At 44.0% G+C, this 24,068-nt stretch overlaps 1 protein-coding gene across 6 annotated transcripts in view; it reads left to right on the top strand.

Annotated features, from left to right (window-relative positions):
- Nucleotides 1–24,068, top strand: part of PLEKHM3 (pleckstrin homology domain containing M3) — a 386,793-nt gene that overhangs the window by 18,215 nt on the left and 344,510 nt on the right. For all 6 annotated transcript variants that reach the window (XM_033945256.1, XM_033945254.1, XM_033945259.1 and 3 more), the window contains exon 2: nucleotides 1,226–2,138. In XM_033945256.1, the coding sequence (XP_033801147.1) occupies nucleotides 1,529–2,138 (610 nt within the window). In that variant the 5' untranslated portion in view covers nucleotides 1,226–1,528. The remainder of the gene's footprint in view (nucleotides 1–1,225; nucleotides 2,139–24,068) is intronic.

Below are 24,068 nucleotides of genomic sequence, written 5' to 3'. Positions count from 1 at the left end.
TCAATAGAGACCCCAGCCCATAAGGATAGCCTTGCAATGTGAGTACTTGCACCTTTTTTTGCTAACCCATACCCACACTTGTTCTGAAGCAGTTTTCCTTAGCTAAGAATTTCCCTGGCTAAGAATTGTAGTAGTGTTCTTTCTATTGCAAACGCAAGCAGTGTCTCACTTACGGTTCACCACACAATTGTTTCCCACGTATTCACCTTTATAGGACCCCCAGGGACCCCTGAAGAAGACTTTTTGTCAAAACGCGGACCGTGTTGGGTCCTGTATCCCTAGCGGACTAGGTCCTTTAAGGATTTTATGTGGATGGATTTGATGTAACTTTGGAACTTTGACTCAAATAAAGTCCATTTAGGAACATTGTCACTCTACAGAGGTTTGTTTGTTTTTTTTGTTTTCTTTAGCAGTGTTCTTTCAGCATGTTCTAATCTAAAGTGCCATTAGTTTTTGAGTTAATATTTTCAGAAACATCACACAAATCCTGCTTAGATTTTACTTTCTTTGTATCCCATTCTTGTCATTGTGTGCCAGTTGTCTTGGAGATTATTGTACTACAGAAAATTGATAGCCTCCAGAAAGCAGTGCCATTCTTTATCTATCTAATAAAAAGTATTACCCTATATTGGTCTTAGCTTATCTAGTACCACACCTATATTCCATACAGATTCTGCTGCAGAAAAGTAGTGCAGTAGACTTTCAGTTAACTGGCACCCATGGAGATTGATAGATGCTGGATAAATGTAGTTTTCTGGTTGCTTGAGAATTTATTTTTCCCACACTTCCAGTGCTCTTTTTCTGGCACAGGACACTAAATTTGTGTACAAGATCAGAAATCTCACAACAGGGCTCTTATTGTCTTCCAAGCATTCAATTGTGTGTTACTGTAGGTTCTCTGTTAACCAGAACTCAAGGAATTGGAACTCTCAAGCAACCAGCAAAAAAAAAAAAAAATCAAAGAAATACTGTAATACTTTAAAAATGAAAATAAAATCAATTTCTGGTTGAAATTTAAGTGTATACTTGACACGTCACACCTAAGTACGCCCACGCTTTGCCTACCGCATGTCAGGTAGTTTGTCTGGAACAGTTTATGGTATGGCATAGTATGAGGTATAATATTAGTTAGGCCTATTTTTAATAATAATTATCGAACAGTTGTGTGTGATAGCATGCATTCTTTTACATTTTAGTAATTTTGTTTTGTACTATATTTTTGCAGGTTTGGACCAAAGTGGGAGCTATTTCATCAAAAAGGTGTACTGCAGACAAGTAGCACTTTACCAACTCTGCTGCAGGAAATGAAATCTGGTCATTCTATATACCATAAATCTGACCATAAAGCCACATTTTATGACATTTGGAATGGGCAGTACATATCTTGCCCATAGAAAGTTTGGCATGCTGTTTTCTTTGGATTTGCAGAATCAGTATTGGTGAAAAAGCTTGCATTGTCCCTGCTTTCTGTCTGGATTATTTTTGAGTCCCATTCAGCAGTTTGCTGGAGACTTGTACGGGAGTTAAGATGGAGGCACTGGAAGTTGATGACATCAGTCCAGCCCTTGAGGTCACTGAAGATTTCTTTAGTACCTTTGATACTAAAGTGGGAGATGATGGACAGCAGACAGAATGTTTTGGTATCCAGGAGGTCCCAGAGCTATTAGGACAAGAAGTCTTAAATGAAATGACAAGGCATGGGAATCTAAAAAATATCACTTCTTTGGGTAAAAGTAGTATAACTTGGCAACAATGCAAGAACAACTTCTTGGATACCAAACCCCAGAATGCTGTACCAACCAAAGAGTTCATAAGACCAAAGAAAATGTTCCCAGATAATCTCTCCTGGACAAAGCAAAAGGAATCTTCTGTCTCCACTATATTTAATTTAGGTTGGCATAGGAAGGACAGACCTCAGTCTGTGAATGATACACTGATACATGCTGAGGAAACATCAAACTTTAAGCCGGGGCATAACCGGTCACGATCAGATATCAGTCATGTGGATTGGGGGGTGCTCTTCAAACCTCCTTTGTTGCAGCGGTCCTCTAGTCAGGGCATACATTATCCCAGTCCATCCTTCTCGCTTTCATCAAACAAGGAAGTGGGTATTCCTACAGATGCTGAGGGAAACACTGGTATGTATTTATTTTTTCAACTTTTCACTGTTGTGTGTTTGAATGCATAAGATACAGCAGAGTGGGTCTTGCTGGTGCAGTTTTAAAAAATTCAAGAATACTTCATACCTCAAAATAAAGTTGGTTGCCTTAATGCATGCATTGTGAAGGGCCTCCTGGAAATTATGGAAAATTTGTATTAATATTGCAAGTATTCATCTTTGTTTCTTTAGTCAATTCTTCAGTGTAGCATGGTAGGTGTGTGTAGGAGCAAATCAGAAATGCACTTCCTCATATAGGTCAGTATAAGCAGTGACATGCAAACTATATTATGGTAGCACTCTGGAAAATTAAGATTTCAGTGTCATGTACCACTGACTGGGCAAATTTGAGTCCATTGCTTCTGGATATACTGACATATAACTGACACAAGGTAGTGCTGCCCGATTCGTGATTCGAATCGATTCACCGATTCACTGTGGGTGAATCGGTTCAAATCAATTCATTTGCACAAAAAATCGAACTCACCGATTCAAGGTCGGCCTCCCCCCCTCTTGAGACTCCTTTCACGTAAGGGCTTTCCCTCTGTCGCTACCACTGGAGTCCTTCATCTAATGTAACTTCCGGTTTTGCGAAACCGGAACTTACTTCAGAAGAAAAGATGTTGGCATGCGCCTGTGTAATCTGCGGCGGCGGCAGCAACTTGGAAGCACGTTGATTTTTTTTATAGTTGGCTCTTGGCTGGCTCTTCCCCAAAAGCATTTCCTTAGCAACAGCAGCAGATGAATCCAGAGTCCAATGGGATAGTACACATCTACCAGCAGGTGGAGATAGAGAAACTGATTAACAGGTGGTGCTATTGGCTGGCACTTCTCCTGCATCTTCAGTATGCTCTGTCTCCCATCAGGTGATGGTTGCTATTCACCTAGCTCCTGGATTCTAGCTGTGACTGGGCAATTATTTTCTCCTGTTGAGGTTTCTCTTCAGTGAGACGGCAATTCTATTTCTCCTGCTGAGGTTTCTCTTCAGTGAGACAGGGCTTTAGGGATTACACCTGGACCCCCCCAGGTCCCTGCCTCACCCTCCCTCCAATGATAGAGGGTCTGACTGGGTCTCGATTTTTCTTCTTTCCCTTCACTGTAAAAAAAAAAAAAAAAGAGACCACAGTGACTATTAAACATTTCTGCCCTCATAGTGCTGAGTAACCGGCATCTGCCAGCACTATCAACAAAGTTGTGAGTACACTTTCCCCTCCATATTCGCGAATTCTGTATCTACGGATTCTCTTATTCGTGGTTTTAAACCACAAAATTCACTTTCATTTTTCAGGATATTTTACATAAGAACATAAGAAATGCCCTCACCGAATCAGACCTTTGGTCCATCCAGTCTGGTGACCCGCACATGCGGAGGCAAATCTAGGTGTTCCCTTATGATGACCATATTTAACCGTATCCCTCAATGTGATTTGCAAGGAGGTGTGCATCCAACTTGCACTTGAATCCCATAATGGAGGTTTCTATCACAACCTCCTCCGGGAGAGCATTCCAAACGTCCACCACTCGCTGTGTGAAACAGAACTTCCTGACATTTGTCCTGGGCCTGTCGCCCCTCAATTTCAGCCCCTGCCCTCTTGTCCGAGTCTCATATGACAATGTGAATAACGATGCTGCTTGCTCTATTTTGTCGACTCCTTTTAGTATTTTGAAAGTCTCTATCATATCCCCTCGCAGTCTTCTCTTCTCAAGGGTGAACAAGCTTAGTTTTCCGAGGCGTTCTTTGTAGCTCAAATTTCCCATACCTTTTACTAGCTTCGTGGCTCGCCTCTGCACCCTCTCCAGCAGGGTTATATCCTTCTTTAGGTGAGGAGACCAGTGTTGGACACAATACTCCAGGTGTGGTCTGACCATTGCTCTGTAAAGCGGCATTATGACATCCGCCGATCTACTCGAGATACCCTTCTTTATCATGCCCAACATCCTGTTGGCTTTCTTTGCCGCCGCTGCACGTTGTGCTGGCGGCTTCAGGGTCCTGTCTATCAGTACCCCCAGGTCTCTTTCTTGTTCGCTCTTGCCCAACGTCACACCTAACATTTTATATTCATATTCCCTGTTCTTTGTGCCCAGGTGGATCACTTTACATTTGTCTATGTTAAACTTCATCTGCCACTTTTCTGCCCACTTCTCTAGCTGGTTCAAATCTCTTTAGAGTTCTTCGCTGTCCATTTGTGACCCCACTGACCGACATAGTTTTGTGTCATCTGCGAACTTGATTATATTACTCGTCGTTTCTTCTTCCAGGTCATTTATGAATATATTGAATAAGATTGGGCCAAGAACCGAGCCCTGGGGCACACCGCTTGTCACCTTTTCCGAGTCTGAGAACTTCCCATTTATGCCTACCCTCTGCAATCTGTTTTCCAGCCAATTGCCGATCCATCTTAGTATATCCCCTTCAATTCCATGGCTTTGTAGTTTCCTTAGAAGCCTAGCGTGTGGAACCTTGTCGAACGCCTTCTGGAAGTCCAAGTATATTATATCCACCGGGTCTCCGCTGTCGATTTGTTTGTTCACCTTTTCAAAGAATTGAAGTAAATTCATCAGACATGACTTCCCCTTCCTGAAGCCGTGTTGACTAGCTCTTATCAGGTCATGGTTTTCCAGGTGTTGCACTATGCTATCCATGATTAATGTCTCAACCATCTTCCCAGGAACCGATGTAAGACTCACAGGTCTATAGTTGCCTGGTTCTCCTCTCGATCCTTTTTTGAAGATTGGAATGACATTTGCTGTCTTCCAGTCATCTGGTATTTGCCCGGTTCTAATTGACAAATTAGCTAGGGATAGTAGTAGCTCTCTGATTTCTACTTTAATTTCCTTTAGCACTCTTGGGTGAATCCCATCCAGTCCAGGGGACTTGTCACTTTTTAGTCTGCTGATCTGATAGTATATCCTGTCCAAGTCCACGTTCACTGTGGTGAGACTATCCTCAACTTCTCCATTGAATACTTTCCCTGGATCGGGCATTGATGCAGTGTCCTCCTTGGTAAAGACAGACGCAAAGAATGAATTTAGCCTATCTGCAATCTGTTTGTCCTCTTTGATGCACCCTTTTCTCCCTTGATCATTGAGGGGGCCCACTGCCTCCTTTGCTGGTTTTTTCCCTTTTATGTATCTAAAAAAGGGCTTGAAGTTTTTGGCTTCTTGCGCTATCCTTTCCTCGTAGACCTTTTTGGCGTCTCTTATCACCTTGTGACACTTCTTCTGGTCGACCCTGTGACTGTTCCAGGCCTCCGTCGTTTGTTCACGTTTTCATTTTTTAAACGAGTTCCTCTTATCCCTTATCACATCTTTCACCCCATTAGTTAACCAAGCTGGTTCTCCTTTGTTCTTATTTTTCCTTCCTTTGGATATTAGCGAAATGTAGAGATTCTGCGCTTCAGTGATGGTATTTTTTAGTAGGGACCATGCTTGGTCGACTGTTTTGATTTCGGCTGTCTTTTTCTTAAGTTGCTTTTTAACCATGGCTCTCATGCTTTCGTAGTTCCCCTTTCTGAAGTTAAGGGTTGTGGTTTGAATCTTGGTTCGTTTCCCCATCCCAATGCCAATCTTAAAATTGATCATGTTGTGATCGCTCGTCCCTAGCGGGGCCGTGATTTTCACGTCTGTTGTCCTTCCATTTATGCCATTTAGGACTAAGTCCAAGGTTGCAGTTCCTCTTGTCGGTTCTCCCACCATTTGTTCCAGGAAGCAATCGCCTATTATTTCTAGGAACTTTGTTTCCCTGCCACAGTTTGAGGTTCCTAGGTTCCAGTTTATCCCCGGAAAGTTGAAGTCTCCCATGATCGTTACATTACCTGTTCTACATTCATGGTTGATTTCCTCTATCATTGCTGTGTCTGTTTCTTCCGTTTGTGCTGGGGGTCGATAATAGAGGCCAATTTTTAAGTCCTGGAATCTCCCCTCCCTTAAGCCTTACTTGGTGGTCTAGCGGATTTTGGCCGATCTTCCCATGCTCCTGCCCTGTGCAGATCGCTCACAGGAAATGGCTCGAGAGACTACGGGAGCTCAAGGCAGCCATTTTCTGTGAGCGATCTGAACGGGGCAGGAGTGTGGGAAGATCGGACCTGCCTGAAAACCCGCTAGACCAGTGTTTTTCAACCTTTTTACACCTATGGACCGGCAGAAATAAAATAATTATTCTGTGGACCTGCGGTTGAAGAACACTGGGCTAAGTCATGGGCCAGATCCCACCCATCTCTACCCAATCTCCACCCCAGACCCCACCCCCATAATAGTACCAATTGTAACACTATTTTTTCCATTCATTTTTCACAGATACACAATTTAATCTTTTTAACAACACTCAAGTTTCAAGTTTTATTAGGATTTTATATACCGCCTATCAAGGTTATGTAAGCGGTTTTACAATCAGGTACTCAAGCATTTTCCCTATCACTAAATTCAAAAATAAAATCATTCCCCCCTACCTTTGTTGTCTCCCTCCCTCCATGCTATGCCCTGCTTCCCCCCCTCCATATGCCCTGACATCTCTCTCTTCCACTCCATGGTATGGTATCTCCTTTCCCTCCCTCCCATGGTCTTTGCATCTCTTTCCTCCTTTTCCTGATCTTCCTTCTCCCTCCTTCCCTCTCTCTCCCCAATTGGGTGCAGCAGCATTTCTCTTCCCCCTCCCCCTTTGGGTACAGCAGTATCATCAGCATTTCTCTTTCACCCCCCCCAACTGGATACAGCAGAAGCAGCATTTCTCTTCACCCTCCCCCCCTAATTGGTGCAGCAGCGTGACTCTTCCCCTCCCCCTATTGGGTACAGCAGCATCATCAGCATTTCTCTTAAACCCCCCCAATTGGGTACAGCAGAAGCACCAGCATTTCTCTTCCCCCTCCCCCTCTAATTGGGTACAGCAGCATTTTTCCTCCCATTTACCCCCCCCCCCGTCTCACACACCCGGCAGATTCGCTACAGACAAAGGCAAGTTGCAAGTTTCCCTTCGTCGCTGACCTATCTCACAAAGGTCAGGGACAGTTGCTGCTCTTGCTTACTTCGGGCCTTTCTCGTTGCCAGGTTCTGCCTTCGCGGAAACAGAAAGTAGGCAGGACCCGGCAGCGAGAAAGGCCTGAAGTAAGCAAGAGCAAGTAAGCTTCCCTCCATGGCTGGCCTATCTCCGCATGCTCCGGGGCTCTAATGGTCCGTGCCGGCTTCTCTTCCCTACCCCCCCAACGTAACTTCCAGTTTCAGAGGGAAGCCGGGTTCGAGTCGCTTGCTGGGTTTGGTTTTGTTTAAAGTCTGGCGGGAGTCTTTTGTCAGCTCTTCAGGCTGCGCGTTAAGCAATGGCGGCAGCAGGATTCAGCAGATGACGGCTGGGCGGGCATCTAAATTTTCTGGGCGGAGCGCCTGGCTGAAAAGTGCTGGGGAGAACACTGGGCTTGGTATGATAAGAGTAGGTCAATGAATCTTTTCTGAGTACAATCTGATAACTGATTCTGATAACAATCAACAATCACCATGTTGTGGAAAATGAGTTGCAAATTGGATATAATATATTTTGTTAGTATTAAAATTTTAGCCAACAAGTTTAGATTAATAAAAATGCCAAATAAATGTTCTGTTTGGTTTTAAAGTGGCTTTGACAGTACTTGGAACATACTTTGGATGGCTGTATCAAATGTCGGGGGCAAATTATTTCATTTGAGTGCAGCAAGTTCTTGACAGTGAGTGGAAAATTCAAGCCTTGCCGCTTATAAAGTTTTCTGGTATTTCACTCAATGATATTGACAATGCCATCAACAATGCCTAGCACAGGGGTTCCCAACGTTGGCCCTCGCCAGGCCAGGTTTTCAAGATTTTCAACATGAATATGCATTAGATCAATATGCATACAATGGAAGCAGTGCAGGCAAATAGATCTCATGCAAATTCACTGGGGAAATTCTGAAAAGCCAACTGGATTCGGCCCTCGAGGGCTGGAGTTGTGTAGGCCTGAGCTGGAGTTGTGCAGGCCTGGCCTAGCAGAAGAGCTTCACCAGATTGTTTACACCTCTCCAAATGACACTAACATCATATACTATATAAGTGGGACTATTGTAAGATCAATTGTGAGATTGAGCAAATTCGATTCTTGTAAGGATTTGCTGATCAACAGAAATGGAATGTGAGATACTGGAACTGGACCAGCATTTAAAATATAACATGTCTCAGTTTTTGGAGGAGATTTGACCAAACCAACAAAATGTACTTTTATTGTTGCTGTTCACTATTGGCACGACTTCCAGGAGTTAAAAATATTCTCTAACCTAAAAGAAATTACTGTTGTCATTTTTCAAAATCTTAGACTGTTTCATTTCTTGTGAAGCATATAGGCAAATACTGGTAACTGACAACTTACATTACATTACTGATTTCTATTCCGCCTTAACCTTGCAGTTCTGGGCGGATTACAAAAGAGACATCTGGACATTTCCAGGATGATTACAAAGAGACTTCTACGAGAAGAAGAACATTTCCAGAGGAGTTACAAGAAGAATGGTGTAGTATAGTTTAGGGAATGGGATACGGCAAGGAGGAATGGGCTATTCCAGTGGATATACAATTCGGGATGCTGTACAGATATATATGCAGTTAGGGAAGCAGTTGACAAGCTTGGGCTTTGAGGGGAAGGGTAACTGGTGAAGAAGGGAGGATGGGGGAGTCACACTGAGGGGAATCCAGGTTGGAGTTATGACATCTGTATAAATTTTTTGAATAGATGGGTTTTGATTTCTTTGCGAAAAGATTTGAAATCGCTTGTTGTCATCAGCAGGTTGGAGATGGCATGGTCCAATTTAACTGCTTGCGTCGCTAGCAGACTGTCAAACATCTTCTTACCCTGATGCCTTTGAGTGGTGGGTAGGTAAATGGAGTCTTAGATCTTCTTTGTCTAGCGGCGAGATTTTGGTTCAGGCAGTTGTTTAGGTAATTGGGGGCTGAGCCATTTATTGCTTTGAATAATAGACAGTATAATTTGAATTGGATTCGCGCTTGTATTGGTAACCAATGTGAGTCTAGGTAGGCAGTAGTGACGTGGTCAAATTTTCTTAGCGAGTAGATCAGTCTGAGTGCAGTGTTTTGGATTGTCTGTAATTGTTTTATCATTGTTGCAGGGCAAGGCAGGTAGAGGATGTTTCATTAATAACATCTTATCTATCTCGTTCATGCATGTTATCACCAGGGTAGACCAACTAGATCACGTCCTGGGTATCTTCCAGAAATTCAGTCAAATGTACTTTCGGCGTGGCCAGATGGTCCACTTCCTGGGCAGATTCTATTTTTTTGGGAGGGATATAATAGTAGTTATTTATTGGAAAATTCTCCGCTTTAGCCAATCCCAGTACTTCTTTAAAAAACTTCCTTAATAAAATTTCAGGTGACAGTAAGTGAGTTACTGGGAAATTGACTAAGCGGAGATTTTTCACTCTATGCATATTCTCCATAGATTCTATTTTAGAATGTATCACTGTAGAATCTTTAACAGCAGATACCGAGACAGCTTGAAGTGTATATTGAGTTTCCATAATATTTAATCGTTTATCCAAACAATTTAAATTGGAATCCACATTTTCTAATTTATGAGAAACTGACTGAGAAAAGTCCCCCATTTGTTTCATCATTGTCCTGAGAAACCCTTCAACTCTAGAAATTCCTAACCATAAATCCTTTAAGGTAATATCCTGTGTTTCTTCCGTTAGTGGATTTTCTTCCGCTCCTCCTGAAAAAATCAGTGGTTTAGGTATTTCAGTGTAAACTAGTTTATTTATATGGGTGGAGGATACCACTTGTCCGTCGGATATAATAGGATTTATATTCCTACTATCGCTAGATACTGGGTGAAGGGGAGGAGTTCGTTCGAGGGGACTTATTGAGGCTCCTGACAAGGAGGAATCAATATTTAATGATACTGCAGATGGATTTTCAGATAATAATGTTAAATGCCTGTCCATGGGGCCAGATACAGCTGGTGTTGAGCTTTTTGGTTTAATTTTCCTTTTCCCCATATTCAAGTCTAAAAGTACAAGAATTATAAAAATAAATAATATTACCAACTTGGATTCCAACTCCCCGACTCCTTGTGGCTCCAAGGGGCTCCCAAGGAGCCTTGCGTGCCCTTTTGGCCACGCCCTGCGGCTGCGCGGCTGCGGCCGCAACCATGGCAGCTGTTGCTCTTTAAGGTGTTGGAGATGGACCCGATGACGTCAGGGGTCCGTCTCTATCAGTGCCTGCCGGCTTGGTCGCAGAAAGGAAGAACCGCTGCTGCAGGAGACTTGGGATCAAACAAAAAGCCTCCTCCGATTATCCCTCCAAGTTAGTAGCAGCTCCCCAAGTCCTTCTATAATTTTGACATATATTGGTATTGAGGCGATGGGTCTATAGTTAGCGGGGTTAACTATTAGGCCTTTGTGATCCTTCACAATTGGAGTGATTATGATTTCTCCTAGGTGCTGTGGGAATTGACCTTCAGTGAGAGTAATTTGGATCCATTGCATGAGGCTGGCCCTAAATTTGGGGGTGGCGTTAGTTATCAGATATGAGGGGCAGTGGTTCAGGTCGCATGAGGCTTGACTGTATTTTTTGTAGAGTCGATTCATATCTGTCCAGTTTACTGCAGGGAATTCGGTCCAGATCCTGTCAGCTGCAATGGCTTCTCCTATTGGGGGATTTGTTGTTATCTCGACGAGGTGGGGTCGTGTGTTATTGATGATAGTCCTGTTTGTTGTGATCTTGTTTTTGAAGAGGTCTGCGAGTTGGGTGGCTGTTGGTGGGTGCTTTCCTTGAGCTGCTAGGTAAGGTTTGGTGTTGGTGAGGTTTTTTACTAGGTTGAAAAGTTTTTTTGAGTCTATAGACTCCGTGCCTACCAGCTTGTATTAAAGGATATGACCTTGTTTTACATGATTGTTTAGAGATTTTTAAAATGTTTGGCTAAGAATTTCGTTAAAGAACTTATTAATAAAGCCAAAAGCTTGAAAACTCATTAAAAAAGAGAAAAGTTACTAAACCTCAAAGTTCCTCAAAGTGGAATGAAGCAAATGAGACAGTTTAACATTTTAAACATTTTGTCTTATCGTTTGTGACTGTTCCAAATATTTTAACTTGGCTTATACATTTTGTCTCAGATTCTCTATACCACAGTTCTTCAACCGCCGGTCTGCGGACCGGTGTCGATCCGCAGGAAATTTTTGCCGGTCCGCACAGGGCCGGCAAGATTGACTTACTTCAACTTCCTGCCGGTCCGCGCAGGGCCAGCAAGATCAACATCTGAAGTCTGAGCTAGAGAGCTGCACGGGGACGACAGAAATCCCGTGGGGACGCCCCCTAGGGTCACGGGGATCCCGTGGGGACGCCTCCGAGGGTCGCGGGGTTCCTGCGGGGCTGGATGTACTCAGTCATGCGGCTCTTCTCCCTACCTGCTCTGCTTGTAGCACAGAGTCAAACGGAAGTCTTCCCACGTCAGCGCTAACGTCGGAGGGGAGGGAGGGCTTAAACAAAGCCCTCCCTCCGACGTCAGCGCTGACGTCGGGAAGACTTCCATTCGGCTCTGTGCTGCAGGCAGGGCAGGAAAGGAGAAGAAGAGTAGCCTCGCGGCTTGAGTGGCGTACCAAGGGAGGGGGGCGGTCCGCCCCAGGTGCAGCACAGCCGGCCAGATCCCCTTACTTTTGTGGCGCTTCCCCAACCGACAACTGCCCCGGTCCGACAAACCTCCCTGCCCTTTAGCCGTGAATCTAAATTACCTTCTTACAGCAGCTGTAAGAAGGTAATTTAGATCTGCGGCTACAGGGCAGGGAGGTTTGTCCTACCGGGCCTGTTCTGTTGTCGGTTGGGTGGGGAAGCGCCACAATGGTAAGGGGTAGGGAGGGAGAAAGGGAGGAAAGGTGGAGTGGAGAAGAAAAGACGCTTAAGGGAAATGGGTAAAACTGAGGGGGGAGAAGGACGCTGAAAGCACTGGGGAAGACAAAGGGGTGGAGAAGGACGCTGAAAGGCCATTGGGAAGGCGGGGTGGGGGGGTGGGAGAAGGACGCTGAAAGGCCATGGAAAAGACGGGGGGGAGAAGGACGCTGAAAGGCCATGGGGAAGACGAGGGGGGGGGGAGAAGGACGCTGAAAGGACATGGGGAAGACAGAGGGGGGGAGAAGGACACTGAAAGCACATGTGAAAGACAGAGGGGGGAGAAGGACACTGACAGGACATGGGGAAGATGGGGGGGAGAAGGACGCTGAAAGGAAATGGGGAAGAGAGAGTGGGGAGAAGACGCTGGCAGGGAAGAAGACAGAGATGCCAGTCTATGGGGGGAGTGGAGGGAATAAGATGGGTGCCAGACCAATTTGGAAGGGGGGAGAAAGGGAGAGGCACAGTAACAGAGCAAATGGAAGACGCAGAGGGAAGAGAGACAGTGGACGGAAGGAATTGAATGAGAACATGAGGAAAGCAGAAACCAGGCAACAAAGGTAGGAAAAGAATTCTATTTCTTTTTTTTTTTTTTGCTTCAGGATAAAGTAGTATATTAGTTGTGTTGATAAAAATTTATAAACATTAGAGGCTCTGGTAGAAACCCGTTTACAAAGTATGTATTCTTCCCAATTAATATTTCCAAATTAATAAAGGCTTTTTGCTTATTTGTAAATGGGTTTCTACCAGAGCCTTTAATTCAGTAGCATAATTAAATGAAATAACTATTTCTGAAGTTTATAGGGACGGGCGGGGACGGAGGGGATTCCTCACAGGGACGGGCAGGGACGGGTGGGGACGGAGGGATTCCTCACGGGGACGGGTGGGATTCCTCATGGGGACGGGTGGGACTTTGGCGGGGACGGGTGGGATTTCTGTCCCCTTGCAACTCTCTAGTCTGCGCTGGGCCGGAGAGATCTTGGGGAGCCTCCGACAGTGGCTTTCTCCCCTGTCTGCAGCTTTCCTTTACTTCCCAGCGCAGCGATTCATGAAGGCAGCCTCGGGGCTTTTGCTGAGTCGCGGTGCCTCTGATGATGCAACTTCCTCTTTCCTCAGAGGCTGCGCGACCCAACAAAGGACCTGAGGCTGCCTTCCTGAATCGCTGCGCTGGGAAGTAAGAAGAGCTGCTGGGAGGGGAGAAAGCCACTAACAGAAGCTGCTGGGCAAGGGAAAAAAAAGGGCTGCTACTGGAGAGGGAGAAGGAGAAGGAGAGATGCTTCTGGGAGGGGAGGAGGGAAAGGAATCTGGGAAGCTGCTGGGCAAGGAAAAAAAAGGGACAGCTGCTACTGGAGAGGGAGAAGGAGAGATGCTTCTGGGAGGGGAGGAGGGAAAGGAATCTGGGAAGCTGCTGGGCAAAGAAAAAAAGGGACAGCTGCTACTGGAGAGGGAGAAGGAGAGATGCTGCTGGGAAGGGAGGAGGGAAAGGAATCTGGGAAGCTGCTGGACAAGGAAAAAAAGGGACAGCTGCTACTGGAGAGGGAGAAGGAGAGATGCTGCTGGGAGGGGAGGAGGGAAAGGAATCTGGGAAGCTGCTGGGCAAGGGAAAAAAAGGGACAGCTGCTACTGGAGAGGGAGAAAGAGAGATGCTTCTGGGAGGGGAGGAGGGAAAGGAATCTGGAAAGCTGCTGGGCAAGGAAAAAAAAGGGACAGCTGCTACTGGAGAGGGAGAAGGAGTGATTCTGCTGGGAGGGGAGGAGGGAAATGAATCTGGGAAGCTGCTGGGCAAGGGAAAATAAGGGACAGCTGCTACTGGACCTGTAGGGAAGGAGAAGGAGAGATGCTGCTGGGAGGGGAGGAAGGGAAGAGAGTTACTGCTGGACAGGAGGAGGAGGGAAGGGAGAATGAAAAAAGGAAGGAAACAGCTGGCAGAGAGATTAGAGGAGGGGAAGGGGAGACACAGGCATGAAAAAGTAGAGAGATTGATGATAGGAAGGGGTCAGCAGAAAAATAAGCAGAGATGATAGATCTGGTGTAGGAGAGATAAAAATGAAGAGAGCAATGAAGCTGGAATGAATCATGTAAAAAGGAGAGAGGGGTACAAGCTGGATGGAAAGGGGAGAGGGGCATAGAAAGAAGACAGATACCATATGGAAGGGGCAGACAGATAGTGGATGGAAGGGGCAGATGCTGGATTGAAGAGACAGAGAAGGCAGATGCTGGAAGGAAGAGAGTGAAAAGAAGATTGAAAGCAGAAACCAGAGACGACAAAAGGTAGAAAAAAATAATTTTATTTCTATTTTGTGATTAGAATATATCAGATTTGAAATATATATCCTGTTAGAGCTGGTTTAAGACATAACTGGGGACTGCAAAACCCAGGAAGTGCTTCTTTAGCTTCCAGCTGGCTTAGGGCGCTCTCTGACCAGGGGGCAGTTGCCCTAGTTGCACTCCCCTAAAACTATTCCTGTCATGTGTGACTGCAGTATTCTGTTAGCATGATATTTCTGTGTAGCATTCTGTAATAATTTGGCTTGTTCAGTTTTCTTGATAGTAGAGGGGATATATGTGAAGGGGAGGGCAGACAGGGGTTTTGTTGATCCTTGCTCTGAATTATTTGTATTTATAAAATGACAATTGTACAGAATATTGTTTCTTTTTATACTTTAATAAAATACATTCAATATAAAATCATAACTGAGGCTTGTGTGGATGGGATCAGATGATTTGTGGGGACCGAGCTCGTGGAGATGGGGCGGAAACGGGATTTTTAAATTTTAGTCCTAGTAGTTTGCCGGTCCACAAAATAATTATTTTTTTTCTGCCGGTCCACGGGTGTAAAAAGGTTGAAGAACACTGCTCTATACGGCACTAATATCAGCATCCGCTGATCACACAACGACACCTTATACAGAACCACGCCTCCAGGAAAGACGGGCACTGAAAATGCAGGCTAGAGTTTTCCAGGCCTACATTTCCGGCACCTATCTTTGTTGTGAATCGTGCCTTCATGGGTACTTTAGGCCACCTAATGCCACTTCTGGCGTTAGCTTCCTGGGTAATTGTGACAACAGATGTCAGCCTGTTCAGCTGGGGGATGCACTGCAACCATCGTCCAATTCAAGGATGATGGTCGACCACCCAGAAAAAGTGGTTGATCAACAGACTGGAACTTCGAGCCATTCAGCTGGCTTTGCAGAAACTGCAGAAGACTCTGGGAGGACAAATGGTCCGAGTCTTCAGACAATGCTACTGCGGTAGCCTGCATCAATTGCCAGGGAGGAACCAAGAGGGCTTAGCTGGGTCTGGAAGCTCATTTACTGTTCAAGTGGGTGGAGCTTCATCTTCAGGCACCCTCAGCAGCACATGTAGTGGGAATGGACACTGTCCAGGCTGATTTCCTCAGCAGACAAGACACTGGATCCAGGTGAATGTTTGGCACTGGGGTCACCCGATGTTCGAACTCATGGCAACAACACAAAACAAGAAGGTGGACAGATTCTTCAGTCGCAGGTTCGAGCCCAGAAATGTGGGTCTGGACACTCTCGTCAAACTGTGGCCGCAGAGTGAGCTGTTGTACGTGTTCCCTTTGTGGCCCATGATAGGAAGGATCCTTCATAGGATCGCAGGCTATTGGGGAAAGGTAATTCTCGTGGTTCTAGATTGGCCGTACAAACTGTGGTATGCAGATCTAGTTCATCTTCAGACAGATCCTAGTCTCAGGCTGCAAGTGCAGCCAGACCTCCTTTCTCAGGGACTAGTGGTCATAGAAGATCCGGATCACTTTGCTTTTATGGCATTGCTTTTGAGCATGAGATGTTGGTGATCAAGGGATACTCGGTGGTAGTCATTGCTACTCTGCTCTGGTCTAAAAAGCCAACAACGGTCTCTGCCTATGCTAAGGCTTGGAAAACTTTCCAACAGTGGTGCATCAAGGAAAAGGAGGAGCCTTTCTCTGATTTATCTCTGTGGTGTTAGCCTTCTTCCAGGCTGGCCTTGACAAGGGATTAACAGTGGCATCCCTTAGAGTCCAAGTAGCGGGACTCTTGTTTTAGGACTCAAGACTGAAGAACTACATTGGCATCTCATCCAGACATAACTAGGTTTCTAAAGGGAGCACTGTGTATCAGGCCTCCGGTATAACCTCCATTTGCTTCTTAGGATCTTAATGTAGTTTTGCAGTGTTTCAGCCAGGCTCCTATGAGCCACTGAAGGAAGTGTCCTTGATGGATCTGATGCTCAAAACGTTTTTTTTTCTGGTGGCCATTACCTCAACGAGAAGGGTCTCAGAGTTACAGGCCCTTTCTTACAGAGAACCTTTCCTCAAATTTACTGAAGCTGGAGTCTCTGCACACCGTTCCATCCTTTTTGCTGACGGTTGTTTCAGCATTCCATGTCAATCAGGAAGTTCCGCTGGTGTTCCAGTCCATAAGTTCCAAGAAAAAGGACTGGATTCTGAAGAAGTTGGATGTTAAAGGAGTGCTTCTCCAATAGCAGGAGGTCACCAATGTGTTCAGGCTATCTGACCATCTTTTCGTGCTTACAAATCCTGCTAGATGCGGTGCATGGGCTTTGGTTTCGGGTGGAGGGGGGGTGGGTCCAGGATTTGGTCAGTCAGAGATGTAGGTGGCCAAGGCATGATGGAGTGGGCACCCCTCCTGCCTCTTTTTTACAGGGGCCATCAGAGTGTGTGTTGGGGGAGGGGCTGGCACAACTTTTTTTTTAATGGGGGACAGATAACATAGTAACATAATAAATGATAGCAGATAAAGACCTGAATGGTCCATCCAGTCTGTTCTTTAATCACAATTTCATGATTAAATTAAAATGTCTTTTTTTTTTTATTATTTTTTTTATTTCTGGGCCATAGACCTTAGAAGTCTACCTGATACTGACTTTAGTTTCCAACTACTGAAGTTGCTGTTGAAACTCACTCCAGCCTATCCAAACCATTTGTGGGATTCAGACTAGAGAATGACACGGGAACTCAATTTCCCCGTCCCGTCCCCGCGAGTTTTGTTGCTGTCCCTGTCCCACTGCTGTAAGCTCTGCCTTAACCGTACAAGCTTGAACACTCATGATTTTAAAATGTTTCAGGCTTGTGCAGATGAGGACGGAGCTCGCAGGAATGGGGCAGGGACAGGAAAAGAACTCGTGGGGACAGGACGGGAAAATGAGTTTCCGCGGGGAATGAGGAAAAATTTGTCCCATTGCCATTCTCTAATTCAGACCATGAAAGTTAGCCCATACATATTCTAATTAGTGATCCTCTGTGTTCAACCCATGCTTTTTAAAATTCTATCACAGTTTTCCATTCCACCACCTCCCTCGGAAGGGTATTCCAGGCATCCACAACCCTCTCCATGAAAAAAAATTTCCTAACATTACTACTAGTCTACAACCTCAATTTATGTCCTCTAGTTATACCAATTTCCCTTCTTTGGAAAAGATTTGGCCCTATATTAATACCTTTCAAACATTTAAATGTCTGTGTCATATCTCCCCTGTTCTCTTCTGCAGAATATACATGTTAAGGTCTTCTAATCTCTTCTATGCTTCTTTTGGTGCAACCCCCTACCATTTTGTCGCTTTCCTCTGGACCACTTTAAGTCTTTTTATATCCTTGACCAGATACGGCCTCCAAAAATGAACACAATACTCCGAGCAGGTCCTCACCAACGACCTGTATAGCGGCATCTACACCTCCTTTCTTCTGCTGGATAGGCCTCTCTATACAGCCTAGCATCCTCCTGGCTTCATCCATCGCCTTGTCACACTGCTTTGTTTGCCTTCAGATCCTCAGACACTATCACCCCAAGGTGCATATTAGCCTCTAACCTTCCAGCTCATACATGTCCCTCGGATTTCTACTCCCCAAATGCATCACTCTGCACTTCTTTGCACTAAATTTTAGTTGTCAGACTAAGGACCATTCTTCCAACTTTTTCAGATCTTTTTCATGTTTTTCACTCCCTCTGGGGTGTCCACTCTATTATCAATCTTGGTATCGTCCACAAAAAGGCAAACTTTTCCTTCTAATGCTTTGGCAATATCGCTTTCACAAACATATTGAACAGAATTAGCCCCAGCACCGATCCTTGAGGCACTCCACTACTCATCTTTCCTTCATCTGAACAAATTTCATTAACCACCACCCTCTGACATCTGTCCATCAACCAGTTTCTAATCCAATTCACCACTTTGGGTCCTAACTTCAGCCGATCAAGTTTGTTCAAGAGCCTCCTTTGAGGAACCGTGTCAAAGGCTTTGCTGAAATCTAAGTAAATTATATTTAGCGCACTTTCTTGATCTAATTCTCTGGTCACCCAGTCAAAGAATTCAATCAGATTCATTTGGCACAATTTACCTTTGGCAAAGCCATGTTGTCTTGCATCTTGTAACCCAGTGGTTCCCAACCCTGTCCTGGAGGACCCCCAGACCAGTCAGGTTTTCAGGATAGCCCTAATGAATATGCATGAGAGAGATCTGCATATAATGGAGGTGCTAAGCATGCAAATCTGCTCCATGCATATTCATTAGGGCAATCATGAAAACCCGACTAGCCTGGGGGTCTTCTAGGACAGGGTTGGGAACCACTGTTGTAACCCATTAGATACTAGGAATTTCACTATCCTCTCCTTCACATTTACATTATTTTTCCAATAACTAAAGTGAGGCTTACCAGTCTGTAGTTTTCCGCTTCATCTCTGCAATCACGTTTGTGAAAAGGAACCACATCCGCTCTTCTCCAATCCCATGGAACCAATCCTGCCTTCAGTGATTTATTGATCAAATCTTTAAGAGTTGCTGCCAGAACCTATCTGAGCTCCCTCAATATCCTTCGATGGATCCCGTCCAGCCCCATGGTTTTGCCCACCTTCAATTTTTCAAGTTGTTCATAAACTCTTTCTTCTGTGAATGGTGCGGCATCAACTCCATTCTCACATGTAATTTTGCCTGCCAATTGTGGTCCTTCTCCTGGATTTTCTTTCTTGAACGCAGAGCAGAAGTATTTCTATAGCATGTTTGTTTTTTCCACATCACTCTCTACATAGTGGTTCATTTCATAGCTTCCTTCAGTCTCATAATTCCATTTTTCGTCTTCATCTTTCACTAATATACCTGAAAAAATTTTTGTCTTCCTTTTTTTTATATTTCTAGCCATTTTCTCTTCAGCCTGTGCTTTTGCCAGATGCATCTCTCTTGTGGCTTCTTTCATTATAATCCAGTATTCCTTTTTGTGCTCCTCTTCTTGAATATTTTGATATTTCACGAACGCCAACTCTTTTGCCTTTATTTTCTCCGCCACTAGTTTAGAGAACCATATTAGTTTCCTTTTTTTTTGTTTTTATTTATTTTCCTCACATAAAGGTCAGCAGCCATTTTTATTGCTTCTTTCAGTTTGAACCGCTGTTATTCCACTTCCCTTATGCCCTCCCATTCTATTAGTTCTTTCTTCAGATACTCCTCCAATTTACTGAAGTCCACATATTTGAAATCCAGAACTTTGAGTTTTGTATGATTGCCCTCCGCTTTAGTTGTTATATCAAACCAAACAGTCTGATGATCACTATCACTCTCCCCATTTGTGAGCACCAGATCCAGTATTGCTTTTTCCCTTGTCTATTCCATCACCATTTGTCTGAGCAGAGCCCCTTGAATGGCATCCACTCTCTCTCTACTTCTTTCTGATTCTTCAGATGGAACTTTCCAATCCACATCCAGCAGGTTGAAATCACCCAGCAACAGTACTTCTCCTTTCTTCCCTAGCTTTTGGATACCTGCAACAAGATCTTTATCAGTTTGCTGCGCTTGAGTTGGAGGTCTTTAGACAATATCCACATAGATAGAGGTTCCCTCTTCTCTTTTCAAAGCTATTCATATCGCTTCCTCTTCTCCCCAGGCCTCCTGCATTTCAGTTGCTTGGATATTGATCTTTACATAGAGAGTTGCTCCACTCTTTTGACATCTCAGTCGTTCCTAAAAAGATTGTAGCGTGGTATGTTTGCATCCCATCCATGGGAATAATTGAACTGTGTGTCTATGATCGCTACAGTATTCAAGTCTTCTTCTAACATCAGAGCTTTGTAGATCATGATTTTTGTTGTCTAGACTGTGATTCATTGCTTTCCAGCTACTTTTCTGTGGTAATTTCATTCTTTGTCTAGTTTTTTGTTTAGTCTCACTTCCAGTTGCCTTGCTAAGAAGTATATTGCTAATATTGCTGTGTACATTGCTATCTTTACTACCGTTACATCTTGTCTTTTGCTGGGATTGGTCACCATAAGTGTCCTGCATACATATGCCTGAATTTCTCAGCAAGGATACTTTTACTTGTCATAGTAAGAGGCAGCCCACCCTTATACTATAGTTTCTTGTTGTTCCATGTATTTCCCCATCCTCCTATGTACCTAAATCCTTCTTGATGACACCAGGTTCTGAATCACCTATTGAAGATCTTGGTATTTAGTACTCTTTCCCTCTATATTCTGCGGATGTCCAAAGTAAAGAAAACCAAAGGCAAAAGAGAGCCGGCGTGGCTTACCAAAGAGGTGAAGGAAGCCATAAATGAAAAGAAGGACTCCTTTAAGACGTGGAAACGCACAAAAACATCCGAAGCTTGGAACAAACAAAGATGATCAGAAAAAATGTCACAAGGTGATGAGGGTTGCCAAAAAGGTCTATGAGGAGAAAATAGCACGAGAGGCCAAAAATTTCAAGCCCTTTTTTAGATACGTAAAAGGGAAAAAACCCGCATGGGAGGCGGTGGGACCGCTGGACGACCTGGGAGGAAAAGGGTGTGTCAAGGATGACAAACAAATTGCAGACAGACTGAATTCCTTCTTTGCATCTGTCTTTACAAAGGAAGACACTGCAACAATACCTGACACAGTGAAAGTGTTCAAGGGAGTCGTACAGGACAGAAGTGGACTTGGACCAGATTTACCACCAGATCGACAAACTTAAAAGTGATAAATCTCCTGGACTGGACAGAATTCATCCAAGAGTCCTAAAAGAACTGAAATGTGAAATTGGAGAACTATTGCAAAAACTTGCCAACCTGTCAATCAAAACAGGACAGATACTGGACGACTGGAAGATAGCGAACGTCACGCCGATATTTAAAAAAGGATCGAGAGGAGTGCCAGGCAACTACAGACCTGTGAGTCTCACATCTGTCCCTGGAAAGATGGTTGAGGCGCTGATCAAAGATAGCATAGTCCAGTACCTAGACACACATGACCTGATGAGAGCCAGTCAACATGGGTTCAGGAAAGGGAAATCATGTTTGATGAACCTACTTCAATTTTTTGAGACAGTAAACAGAGAAATTGATAGTGGAGAACCGGTGGATATTGTATATTTGGACTTTCAGAAAGCGTTCGACAAGGTTCCACATGTAAGACTTCTCAGGAAATTACGAGGCTATGGAATAGAGGGAGATATACTAAGATGGATAGGCAAATGGCTAGAGAACAGAAAACAGAGAGTGGACATAAATGGGAAGTTCTCAGAATGGGAAAAAGTGACTAGCGGTGTACCCCAGGGCTCGGTACTTGGACCCATCTTATTTAATATTTTCATAAATGACCTGGAAGAAGGAACATCCAGTGAAATCATCAAATTTGCAGACGACACAAAGCTATGCCAGGTAATCAGATCACAGAAGAACAGTGAGGAACTCCAGAGCAACTTGAATCAATTGGAGAAATGGGCAGATAAATGGCAGATGAATTTTAATGTGGAAAAATGCAAAGTGATGCATTTAGGTAGAAAAAATAAAGATCACAAGTATAGTATGTCAGGTGTAACTCTGGGAAAGACCGAACAGGAAAAGGACCTGGGTGTAATGATAGATAGGACCCTGAAACCATCGTCGCAATGTGCGGCAGCGGCGAAGAAAACAAATAGAATGCTAGGCATGATAAAGAAGGGAATTACGAGTAGATCAGAGAAAGTTATAATACCGTTCTACAGAGCCATGGTCAGACTGCACCTGGAATACTGCATCTAGCATTGGTCTCCATACCTAAAGAAGGATATAAAACTGCTAGAGAGGGTGCAGAGACGAGCAACAAAGCTAGTGAAAGGTATGGAGAACCTGGACTATGAGGAACGACTTAGGAGACTGGGGTTGTTCTCCCTTGAGAAGAGGAGACTACGAGGGGATCTTATCAAGAGTTTCAAAATACTGAAAGGATTCGACAAAATGGAGCAGGGAAAGCAGTTATTTATAATGTCCAATGTGACACGGACAAGAGGACATAGACTGAAGCTGAGGGGGGACAGGTCCAGGACGAATATCAGGAAGTTCTGTTTCATGTAGCAAGTTGTGGACACCTAGAATGCTCTCCCAGAGGAAGTAATTGCAGAATCGACCATTCTAGGATTTAAGGGTAAACTAGATGCACATCTCCTTAAGAGTCTTTGCAAACCTCCGATCAAACTGTAAAGAATTGGCTCAATGCTTCCTTAGAAAATTAGTCACTTTTTCTTGAAAATTATTACTAAGGTGCTCTTCAATTCTCCTTCCCAATTTAATATATAATTTAGACCATATGTTCACAATATTCTGAATCACTCCTTAAGAGTGGCATAGAGTGATATGGGGACTAAAACTATGCCAGGGTACACCTGGCGGGGCCTCCGCATGTACGGATCACCGGACTTGATGGACCCAGGGTCTGATCCGGAGATGGCAATTCTTATGTTCTTTCCTCTCCTCTTCTATATGTAGGCAGTACTTCCGGAAAAGCTACAGTCTTTACAAAAGGATTTAACCCCTCCCCTGGCTCCTGAAAAGCTTCTGTGCTGCAATTGGGATAATGCTGGCTAGGTAATTTGTTTCCAAGTGGATAACAACATCAGCTTTAAAATTCTTAGTTTCTTATTATAGACAGTATTTGTTTGGTATTCCTAGTAGCTGAGGATCCTCACTATTTTAGCTTCCTTGACTTGTGTTCCAAGTTTAATGCCTCTGATGATGGAATCCCCTAACAGCAATAATTTTCTTGTTTGAGCTTTCTTATTTTTCTTTTGGGGTTGCTTTTCTTCTTGAGTTACCTTCACCGATTCCAGTTCCATCTCAATTCTTTTTTCTTGAGCATTGCAATGCTATAATGGAGCAAAGAAAATTCTGTAAGTGCAACAATTGTGAGGGTGGATGTTTCTGTGTCACATGTCGCAGTCTACCTGAACTTGCTAAAAAGTCAGGCTGGTAAACAGTTTACAGGTATTGTTAACATCTGTAGCATAAAAAAAGTCTTCCTTCTCCAAACAGCTGAGTGTCAGGAGGCTGTTTTGGGGCTTCCCCTGCCACTCCGCTGTTCGGGCTTCCCCTGCTGGCTCTGCATATGTGTGAATGTCACATTTCTTACATTACTTTACATTAGTGATTTCTATTCCGCCATTACTTCAAGGCGGATTACATAAGAGTTGTCATGAAGTTACAAGATATATAGGCGGATTACATAAGAATTGTCGTAAAATTAGGTAATACATGTTGGGTAATTTGAACATTTTAGATTTGATAAGGAGTAGACAGTATAGTAGGTGGAGCTTGGAATGGATCTGGTCATGTTAAATATGTTTTATGTATTTTATGAAGAGTAGAATTTTTTTGTTTGTTTTTTGAAGGTTTTGTAATCTGTGATCGAAGACAGCAGATTGGTGAGTTGTCTGGCTAGTTTTGCTGCTCTGGTGGCCATTAGGTTGTCATATAGTTTTCTTCATTTGACATTTTTGGTTGGCGGGTGTGTGAATAGTGAGTGGGTTCTCCTGTGTCTGGTTGAGGTGGATTGAGTTAGTCGGTTGTTCCAATAGGTTGGGCTGTCTCCGTTTTATAGCTTTGAATAGTAGGCAATAGAATTTGAAGTGTATTCTTGCTTGTATTGGGAGCCAGTGTGAGTCGTAGTATGCCTCTGTGATGTGGTTGTATTTTTTCAGTGAATAGATGAGTTTTAGGGCTGTATTTTGTATTGTTTGTAGTTGCTTGTCTTGTGTGAAAAGTCACTTTTCC

The sequence above is a fragment of the Geotrypetes seraphini genome, chromosome 5 (genome assembly GCF_902459505.1).
Source record: "Geotrypetes seraphini chromosome 5, aGeoSer1.1, whole genome shotgun sequence".
Classification (NCBI taxonomy): Eukaryota; Metazoa; Chordata; class Amphibia; order Gymnophiona; family Dermophiidae; genus Geotrypetes; species Geotrypetes seraphini.
Note: the sequence above shows the minus strand (reverse complement) of the source record. Positions and strands in the feature narration are given on the sequence as shown.